Source organism: Taudactylus pleione, unplaced genomic scaffold, assembly GCF_031769625.1.
Source record: "Taudactylus pleione unplaced genomic scaffold, aTauple2 ptg000127l, whole genome shotgun sequence".
NCBI lineage: Eukaryota > Metazoa > Chordata > Amphibia > Anura > Myobatrachidae > Taudactylus > Taudactylus pleione.
In genome coordinates this window covers 8,856,650-8,867,500 of record NW_028284529.1, presented here as the reverse complement: position 1 = coordinate 8,867,500, position 10,851 = coordinate 8,856,650, and the positions used below count along the sequence as shown (strand labels likewise).

Here is a 10,851-nt window from a genome sequence, read left to right as displayed (position 1 = left end):
GTTTTTTTTTGTTTTTTTCCGATGGGGGGGGAGGTTTATCCAGCTTCATGCCTAACGCAGAAATTAAGTTCATATAACTTCTAGATTGCACCCCACAGAGGCTGAGCATTGTTGCGCACAGTGCAGAGAGTTTATGTCCCCCTGTGAACGCAAACTTAAACTGAGAAGTTGGCTCCAAATGTGCCGATTTACTTTGGCCTCATCCAGGAGACTACAGTATAGGCCATGGTGGTTGTAGTGTTGGTTTCCTACATAGGTTAACAGTCTACACATGGAAGAGCCTGAAAAGTGTTGTGTAATATAGTGCTGTAATTCACCTAAACCAGAGGTTCTCAAACTCTGTCCTCAGGACTCCACACAGTTCATGTTTTTCAGGTCTCCTGGCAGGAGCACAGGTCTAGTCATTACTCACTGACACATTTTAAAAGTGGAGCTAATTATTTCACTTGTGATTTCTGTGGGGAGACCTGGAAAACATGCACTGTTTGAGGTCCTGAGGACCGATTTTGAGAACCTGTGACCTAAACCATAGGTTCCCAAATGCGACGCTCAAGGCACCCCAACAGTTCAGCTTTTAGATATATCCATGGTTGAGCACAGGTGGTTAAATCAATTTGACTGAGGTACTACTTAAGTCAACTGTGCTCAACCATGGATCTCTCTAAAACCTGAACTGTTGGGGAGCCTCTGACCTAAACAATAGGCTGCTTTACCTGGCAATTTTGAAACTACATTTGAGTTATGTAAAGATCTTGCAGACCGATCCAATCTTTGCGTGTAGTCTGCTTCTTAAACAGCATTGGGCGACGGAGTAGGTAAGACTCCTTCCCCAGTTATCGGGGAGGACCGTTCTGGAGTGCGCAGATCTTCTACTGGCTTCTGGTTTGCTACTGTAATGCCTACTGAAAAATATGGTGCTATTTTTAAACATGTAAAGGCCCCCATACATCAGCAATTGATTGCAGCAATTCTGCAATTTGCAATCAATTGTGTATAAAAAATCTTTCCCTTTTTTCAATCGATTGCAAATTGCAGAATTGCTGCAATCAATTGCTGATGTATGGGGGGGTGGGGCCTTGAAGCTGGTGCCAATTTATTAAAGTAACACCAATCTTCCCCTGTGTATAATGACTCAATCTGGTTATAATTGCTCTCAGCAGTGAAGCAGTTAACACTAAAGGTGCGCATACACGTAAAGATTTTCTGTCCAATCATCCAACTAGTTGATTGGTTGGAATGAGAATCTGGTAAGGTATGAAGGCAAATGACAATCAGCAATTTGCTCCCAAATGCCGGAAAATGGACAAAAACTGTTTGAACAAATTGTTTAGATCAAACCTATAACAAACTTGTCTGAACGACCATTTTCATCTGTTTTCTGGCATTTAGGAGCAAATTGCTGATAATCAGTTACTCCAATACGTTACCAGTTTTTCATTCCATCCAATCAACTAGTTGGATGGTTGGACAGAAAATCTTTACGTGTGTACCCAGCTTAACCTTTACTTGTGTATGCTGACACCGCCCATTTATAATTGCTCTTGGCAATGAAGGAATGAACACCAATCTTCACTGTTGTATGCTTGCACCATCTATTTATGATTGCTCTCTGCAATTCAGGAGTTAACACTCTGCTTAATTCTGTATAACAGTCCAGCATTTTTTAACAGACTTCTAATACTTTTGCATAATGGGATTATAGCTGATTTCCACAGGTCAGTTGGTAATGGCCACAGCCTATGTTAGGTTGGACTGTTCATAGTAATGTAAGAAAAAAGCCAGAAAGCAGTCTCTGCTAATAAATTTGTATTAGCAAAATGATTGATCGAGCCGGCTTGCGACCTGCCATATGCGCCAATACAGTCACTCACCGCCAGTATCCAACCACTGTGGTGTATTAAAGGGGCAAACTGAGCTGGCTTGCGGCCTGCCAGATGACGCTCCTATGCAATTGTAACCCCCGATACCTTCGGCATACACTCTTGTTGGTCTCCAGATATTGAGCTGTGTAATAACGAGAGGGCCAGCGGAGTTGGCTTGCGACCTGCCAAACGTGGACCCTCCTAGTCTCATAAATACTGGATCTCTCTTAAGCAGAATGTGGCGTAGCCTCAGCGGTACAACAGCATGCAAATAATTATGCTCCTGGGTAACAGCACACCAGCGTGTATACTGTCATGAATAGCAACAGGTAGGTACAAAGAATTTCTCAAGCACACAAGTTCATTATTCCTACCCGGTGCCAGGATGAGGGACCCCGACGCAGCCTTCGTGGGCGCGTTATCTGTGAGGTGGACCTTGCATTTGGCATACCTCTTTCCTCCAGTCTCTCTTCTACCTCTGGTGCTTCTGAAGTTCAAGCAAGACGATGGTACGGTCCTGTTGGTAGCTCCAGCTTGGCCCAGACGCCATTGGTACTTTTTGTCTTCAAAGTCTCTCCATAGATGTTACTCTACAACAAGACCTTTTGTCTCAGGGTCAGTCTAGCCTCTCTGAAAGTGCACGTCTCTGCTCTGTCCATCTGGTTCCAGCGCAGAATTGCTCCTCTATTGGATGTTCACACCTTCCTGCAAGGTGTTCTACGTATACTACCTCCCTTTGTCCCACCTGTGGCTCCGTGGGATTTGTCAGTGGTTCTCCCCACACTTCAAGAACATCCATTCGAAACCCTGGTTTCAGTAGATATTAAATTGCTTACTGTGAAGACTTTTTCTTCTAGCTTTATCATTTGTACGTAGGGTATCTGATTTAGAGGTGCTTTCCTGTTGCTCCCCACTTCTAATCTTTCATCCGGACAGGGCTGTTCTTTAAATGCGCCCTGGCTTCCTTCTCAAGTTGGTCTCTCATTTCCACCTTTAATGAGAAAATGTTGACTCGGGCCTTTCATTCAGAAGACCTCTCAGTGAGGCCTCTTTGGATGAGGTCCGTGCTCTGAAGATCTACGTGGACCATACTAGTTCCATCAGGAAATCAGACTCCCTCTTTTTCCCATATGGATTCCACAAGAACGGATGGCCAGCTAACACTCTGGCCAGATGGCTTCACATGACTATCTCACAGGCTTACACGCAGACTGGCCTTCCTGTGCCGGCTACAGTTTCTGCTCATTCTACTCGCTGTGTGGGTCCCTTGTGGGCAGCCCACCATGGCCCGTCTGCCGAACAACTATGCAAGTCGGCCACGTGGTCTTCTGTCCACATCTTTCTTAGGTTCTATACCTTTGATACATTTGCTTCTCATGCTTGCTTTGGGTGCTGGGTTCACCTCTCAGCTCAGAAGCGTTCCTGCCCTTGAACAACTGCTTTAGGACATCCCCATTGTCTCCATGTGGAGCCCTATGGATCCTGAAGAAGAAAAGGCACGTTATGGTAAGACTTCCCCTTGTTAACTTTCTTCAAAGTCCATAGGGTCCACAGGGCACCTGCCCTGATGCACCTGGCTTCTATGGGTGTACTAGTCTTCTTTCTCTCCTATCCTGCTCCTACCTTGGGTTTGTTAACAAAACTGAGTTGCCTTCAGGCTGTGGGCTGGGTATAGGGGGGAAGGACCGGAGCATCCTGGGTTAGAAATAAAGCTTTGCTGTTGGTGTTTGGTACTCCCAAGTACCACCTACACCCATTGTCTCCCTGTGGACACTATGGACTTCGAAGACAGAGAGTTAATGAGGGTAAGTTTTACCAGAACACTCCTTATTTCTGGAAACTTGAGCGTGTATAAAAAAGCAGGAGTATAATTTCCTTTATTTGAAAAAATATATGTTTGGGGATAAATAAGTCTTGAAACATGGACTATCCAAATTCTGAAATCTCTCGAATGTCTTATAGGTATCCCGTTTTGAAATGGCATTGTGACAAATCTGGAAGCATATTAGGATGGATGATGTCTTTCAAAGTTTCATCTCACCCAAGGTTGAGGTATAATTTTTGGATGGTAGTTGGTCTATTTTTATTTTTTTTTTGATGCGTTTAAGCAAAAGTTTATCTGTTTTACCACTTTATAAATTGAAATAAATACAACTTTATTTTCTGCAGTGCAAATGAAAAGGACAAATAACATACACAACTCAATGAATGAAGTATAATCAACTGGAGGGTCAAAATGTTTGTAGCCACCAGTTTTATTTGCACAGGCCCTCATGCAGACCCAAACAAGGCCTTACAAATCCAGAAAGCCATGCAGTCCTTGCTGCAAGCAGGGGTAATTGTGCCAGTCCCACTATATCAGTGAGGGACTGGAGGTGGTTCTACTCTTTCTGATTCAGAAGCCAAATGGGTCTCATCTGCCTATCCTCAACCTCAGATTCTTGAACAAATTCCTAAGGGTGCCAAAGTTCAGGATGGTAACCCTACGCTCCATCATCCTAGCTATGGCACCTGGGGACTTTATAGCATCTCTGGATAGTCAGGACGTGTACCTATAGCGCTCTCACATCAGCAATATCTCCGGTTTGCTGTACTATGGCAACAGTTTCAATTTCAAACTCTGCCCTTTGGACTTTCCACAGCTCCACGGGTGTTTGCCAAAATTTATGGATATCAGGGCGGCCCACCTGCGTGGTCTGGGTGTCCGACTGTTTCCATTCCTGGACGACCTCTTGTTCCTAGCAGGAACCCCAGAAGTGCTTCACCGCTGTCTGTAGTTAACCATTGCTTTCCTGCACAATCACAGAAGGTTAATCAACTGGAAAAAGTCCTCCCTGAATCCCTCAGAGTGATTCATCTGGGAGCCCTGCTGGATTCTCAGGATCAGAGACTCTGACATCAGACAAGGTCTCCACACTTCAACTACTAGTGCGGAAATGTCTCCACAGTTGCCGAGTGTCGATCCACTCAGCAATGCAGGTTCTGGGATCCATGGTGTCCGCCTTCGACATGGTGGAATATGCTCAGTTCCATTCCAGGCCTTTGCAAAGGCTGATCCTCTCCAGGTGGAATGGGTTACCACAATCCCATCAAAGTTCAGACGATGGTGCTCTTTCCATAGCTGCGTCTGTCTCTATCTTGGTCGCTACAGACATCTCATCTAACCAAGGGTCACCCCTTTTGGTTCCCAGGCTGGGTAATCCTACCAACAGACGCCAGTCTCCCAGGCTGGGGCGTAGTGACCGGTCCGCACTCCTTTCAGGACCGTTGGACATCGGTCGAATCAACCCTGCCAATCAGCATATTGGAGCTTCGAGCTAGGCCAGCACATACTTCATGGAAAACCTGTACAGGTTCAGTCCAACAATGCCACAAGTGGCTTACATCGACCATCAAGGAGGCACTCTAAGTCGGGCAGCAATGACAGAAGTGTCAAGCATTCTGACATGGGCCGAGGGTCACCTCCTGGCCATCTCTGCAGTGTTCATTCTGGGAGTTCTCAAATGGGAAGCAGATTTCCTCAGCCGTCAAGACGTGCATCCAGGGGAATGGTCGCTTCACCAAGAGGTGTTTCAACTCCTAGTGAACAGATGGGGCCTCTCAGAGGTGGACCTCATGGCCTCCCGACACAATCACAAATTGCTAGTGTACGGGTCTAGAATATGAGATGCCAAGGCAACCTTTTGTAGACTCACCAGTGAAGTGGACCTTAAAGTTTGCGTACCTATTCCCTCCAGTCCCCCCCTTCTTCCTTGAGTTCTTCGGAAGTTCAAACAAGACTGAGGCATTGTTCTGCTGGTGACTCCAGCTTGGCCCAGACGTCATTGGTACTCAGATCTTCAGAGTCTCTCCATTGACACTCCGTTCCTGTTGCCTCAAGCTCCTTGCCTTTACCCGGACCTGGGTCGTCTGTCTTTGATGGCGTGGCTCTTAAGACATCCCTCCTGAGGTCAAAAGGATTCTCTAGCTCTGTAGTCAAAACTGAGCTCAGAGCGTGTAAGCCAACCTCTGCTCGGATCTACCACAGTGTGGCGTACATATTTTCAATGGCGTTGTACCTGAAGCTACGATCCTTAAGCGTCTATGATTTCCAGAGTCCTTGCTTCAATGAAGGTGCATGTCTCTGCTCTATAAATTTAGTTCCAGCATAGACTTGCTCCACTACCGGATGTCCACACCTTTGTCCCTCCAGTGGCTCTGTGGGATTTGTCAGTAGTTCTTTGTGCCCTCCAGGGTCCTCCATTTGAACTCCTGGATTCTGTGGAACTCAATTGGTTCACAGCAAATACTTTTTCTTCTGGCTATTGCATCTGCCAGGAGGGTGTCAGAATTGGGGGTGCTCTCCTGTCGTCGTCCCTTTCTGATATTTCCACAGGACAGGGATGTGCTTCGCACTCGCCCTGAGTTTCTTCCTCAGGTGGTTTCTAATTTTCATATAAATCATGAAATTATAGTACCGGCCTTTGTCACCAGGCCTCATTGGATGTGGTACATGCTCTAAATATTTGTGGACCGTATCAGTTCCCTTTGGAAATCTGACTCCTTTGTGCTCTATGAACTTCACAAAAAATGGGTGGCCAGCCAATAGTCATACGAAGCCATCTGGTCAATGTCTTTTTATCTCAGAGGCTTACACACAGGCAGGCCTGCCTGTTCCAGCTTCTGTTACTGCTCATTTTCTCGGTTTGTGGGTGGCTCGCAGTGGCGCCTCGGCTGTTCAGCTTTGTAAGGCAGCCACGTGGTCTTTCATTCAGACTTTTCTAAGGAACTATGCATTTGATACCTTTTGCCTCTCGGGATGCCTCCTTTGGGTGCCGGATTCTCCTCAACGCAGGAGCATCCCCACCATTAAAAGGACTGCTTTGGGACATCCCCAAGGTCTCCCTGTGGAGCCTATGGACCCCAAAGAAGAAAATGAGTTATGGTAAGAGTTTTACCTTTTATGTTAACTTTCTTCGAAATCCACAAGGCACCCGCCCTGACGAACCTGACTTCATATGGGCTATGGTTCTGGTCACCGGTTCCTGTCTCCTTCTCTGTGAGAGTGTGATTCTTGTGTGTACCAGTCTTCCTTCTCTTATCCTCTGTCACGGCCAGGGTATTTCAGCATAGCGCTAGGCGGATGTTACCTGTGAGGTCGTTGTGGCGCGGGCTGTCTGGTGGCGGAGCTGGTGTCTGGCGGGGGGCTTTGGCTGCGCGCTTTGTTGTGCGGCCCTGTTGTCACTCTGCGCTGGTGAGTCCTTGCGGCGTCTCCGTTCCGTTTGGCATGGGCGCCGCCATCTTGCCTTCTGGCCATGTGATGCGGCTGGCCAATCCTGGTGAGTCACATGTTCTCTCCGGCCAGTAACAGCACGGCATGGGGTATTTAGGAAGGGTCAGTGCCTTCCTCCTTTGCCAGTGCAACGTGTATCTCAGCCTAGCTGAGAGGGAGTTCTCTGTGCTTTCCTGTGAATTCGCTGTCTGCCTGTCAGCTCCTAGCTCCCACTGGACTACCCCGCTTCCTCCATCACCCTTGCCCATACCTGAGTGCCTGAGCCTGCTGACATCCTGCGCTTCAGTTCACTACCTGCAAACCTGGCTTGATTATTTTCAGTTTCACTACCTGCATACCTGGACAGCTCTAATTGTTTCTACTTGGACATTAACCCTTTTGCTCCCACCACAGAACTCTTGTGCACACTTATATATTCCTGGACTTTTATTTACTGCCACATTGTATGTCTACTGAAGCACTTAGTAAAAATCCTAGTTTTATTTTCAAATATGCTTCTGTGATCGCTCCTGCTACCACCCCGGGTCCACAAACAACCCAGAACATAACATCCTCCTTTTGGCTACTTACCAACTGAGGTACCTCAGCGGCTGGGTATAGGGAGGATGGACCGGTGCATCATGGGAGTTGAAAGCTTTAACTGCGTGTTGCCTGGGATCCAGATCCATCACCTACACCCCAAGGTCTCCCTGTGGACCCTATGGACTTCGAAGAGAGAGTTAACAAAGGTAAGTTCTTACCATAACTCTAATTTTTAGTACACATACACCCTATCCAAACACGTGTCTTTCTGACCCTCAATTGGACTTGTGTGTAAAACAAAACTGGAAATGGCAAACCATGGGGAAGAGGACAAGATGACTAGGTTAGCGATTCTCTCATAATGAAGCTAGTTATGGTATGTCCAATTAACATTTGATTAGCAGGGTAAGAGAATAATTTATCATTACACTTATATTTTTACAAGTCTGTATGGTACAGCTGTTGAATTTGTGTAGACTATTCCTCTGTATTGGAAACTGATCTTTACAGAGCAGGAGTAAAGTTATTTTGAATTCAAGTTGAAAAAAAGTGTTTAAACCCTACAGCCTCAAAATTTCATAGACGTTCCAAAACCCTTATAGTATGCAAATAGAAAACTATGTATTGAATGGTACTACAATGAAAATAGACCTACAGTAAATAAATAAGCCTTACTGCTTCTCTGATGAAAGAGGAGAATTGTGTAGCAAACTTGGGGACCTTTATTTTTATTTTTATTTTTTTCTTCTTCTTTTCCCCCCCAGCATACAATGACCATGAAACCCTTGGGGGATTGTTCAAATGAATACTCTCCCCATTTGATTTTAATTTCAGTGCAGTAGATTAATGTTATTGATGCATGCATGTACAATATTCATACCAAAGTTTCTGAAAACTTTAGGCTCGCAGCAGTCAAGCAGCAAAGAGACAACCTCTGGATCAAGAAAGCGGAAAGATAAAAATGGTAGGTAATGTAAGCTAATTTTGTGCAAGATTGTGACTTCTAAAGGATATTGGTCTGTTCCTGCTATGCATAGGAATGCATATTGCACCCAACGGCAGAAATAACGTTTTGTATTGTACGATTGGGTGTTTAATAGAAGCGTATAGGGAGGGATTTAAACATTGAGGCTGTTCATGTTTTTTTAGTTGGCCACATAGCAGATTTCCACCAAAAAACTTATGTTTCACACATATTAGGTGGTGGCTGATACCAGAGTTTGGCCTTTTTTTTGTCAATGTGTTGTTTTTGCATCAAACCTGCACTATTTATATGGGAAAGACCATTTATAGGTGCACCTCTACCAATGTCCTACAAAGATTAAAGTACACCTAAAATAAAGATTGTCCTGATGTTACCTTACAGCTACTCACTATGGAGATATCCAATAAATATTCATGAAACCTGACATACGTATATTCCTACAATGGTTTCCAGTGAATTGACAAGCTATATACAAATCATTCATCCCAGAAAATGGGACCCATTTTAGTTTTCCATTGGAAGCAAGGCACTGCAAAACAAGTCTGTTATAAACACTTCCCCCTAAACTCATTTATATTGCATTGCTTTGCATAGGTGCATGGATATGAGGCTTTTTGCTCTTACCTTCTCCTGCAGTACCACAAATAGTGTAGAGAAGCACATTTACCAGAAGATGGTAAATGGGCTGGTAACTGCTTTTGCAATACAGCTACATATTGACAATTGTGCAATATTAAGATTGAGCAAGCAAATGTATATGCAATTTTTTTCTGTAAAAGGGCTATACCTCCAGTCAATTAGCTTAAACTAAATTATCTTGTTACGGAGACAAAAATTATTTGGAATTCTTCCTTTGTAAAAAATATCACTTAACATGCATTTGCTTTACAGAATTTACTGGACTTAATCTTTATAATCTCCTCAAAGATTATATATTGACTGGCGATGTGTTAATAGAGCATGGATATCCGAGGCCAAATCCTGACAAACCTGGTAGTGCTTTAATACACGGTGCAACAACAAAAACTATGGGTGCTGATGGTAAGTGAGATGAACATAAGTCATCACTATTTGTCTGTTAGTGAAGCTTCCAAAGTCATTGTGGGCGTAGAGATAATTTTCAAGACCCTGACTGGAAGCCTACTGTGACCGGTAGTTTACAACCTTAACAGAAGGCAAAGTAGTCTCTGCAATTGTGATACCCCAAAATTAGGGGATCCTACTACGGTATAGAAAAACTTGCCAGTCACTTTATTACAAATGTCCTTAAGTTGTATTTGTATGAATATGTATTTTATTAGGGAGTGAACTACCCCTGTAGTGGGGAAGGAATGGTGCCGTCTGGGCAGGGTGACCCTGTGTAACTTGGGGTCCCATAAGGCTAAGATTAGTCCAAGGGACTGTAAGTAGGGGGGGGGGGGGTAAAACACCGCTGTTGGACACTGGGAAGATGTAAGGTACCGCACGGGACCAAGGGCCCGTTGGAGTGGACCGCGAGGAGAGGGAGAGGCTATAAAAGGCCCTGGACACGGGGCTATTGCGCAGTTGTTCCGGAGCGCTGAGAGCAGAGGGGGACGCGGTTGCGCTAAACATACCTGTGAACGCTGAGAGGCGGCGGCCAGCGGTCCGGGAGTCGAAAGGGCTCCAGCGGCATTCCGGGGACATCTTGTCGGAAGGAGGAGACGGCTAAGGGCAGCCGGAAGTCCTGTCGAGTGGAGGCACGGCCGAGGCGGAGACTTGGGCGGTCATCCAAGGGGAGGCGGAGCTAACCCGGGTCCTCTGAAAGCTGTCCAGGACCCTGCTGACACGGAGAGAGAGAGGCGGAGTTAATACAGTGGGGGGGTAAGAGGCTTGGCTGCATATACATCCCTGCACTTAGTATCCACTCAGTTAACCCACAGCTAGCAGACAGCTCACGACCCTCGTGCCTATGAATCTGCCATAGCCTCCCTCAGACATCAGTGCAGGAGAGTTATTGATACCGCACTAAAGTGCCAATAGCCTGGAACTTATTAACTGGGACGAGTATAAGATTTTGCAGATAGACTTGAGTAAAGGAGAGCCCCATAAGGAGCGAAAGAGACTTTGTATATTAAACTCTAATAAAAGCTGACCCTTGTGCGGATCTACAGTAGAAGTTTGTTAATACAAAAGGAGGAGCATAGCCAGCTACAGACAAAAACTGTAATCTGTGCATAGTAACAAGCTTG

At 45.4% G+C, this 10,851-nt stretch overlaps 1 protein-coding gene across 1 annotated transcript in view; it reads left to right on the top strand.

Annotated features, from left to right (window-relative positions):
* Positions 1 to 10,851, top strand: part of LOC148523826 (RNA exonuclease 1 homolog) — a 58,738-nt gene that overhangs the window by 18,995 nt on the left and 28,892 nt on the right. The window contains exons 9-10 of the mRNA XM_088472651.1: positions 8,558 to 8,620; positions 9,533 to 9,682. Of these exons, the coding sequence (XP_088328777.1) occupies positions 8,558 to 8,620; positions 9,533 to 9,682 (213 nt within the window). The remainder of the gene's footprint in view (positions 1 to 8,557; positions 8,621 to 9,532; positions 9,683 to 10,851) is intronic.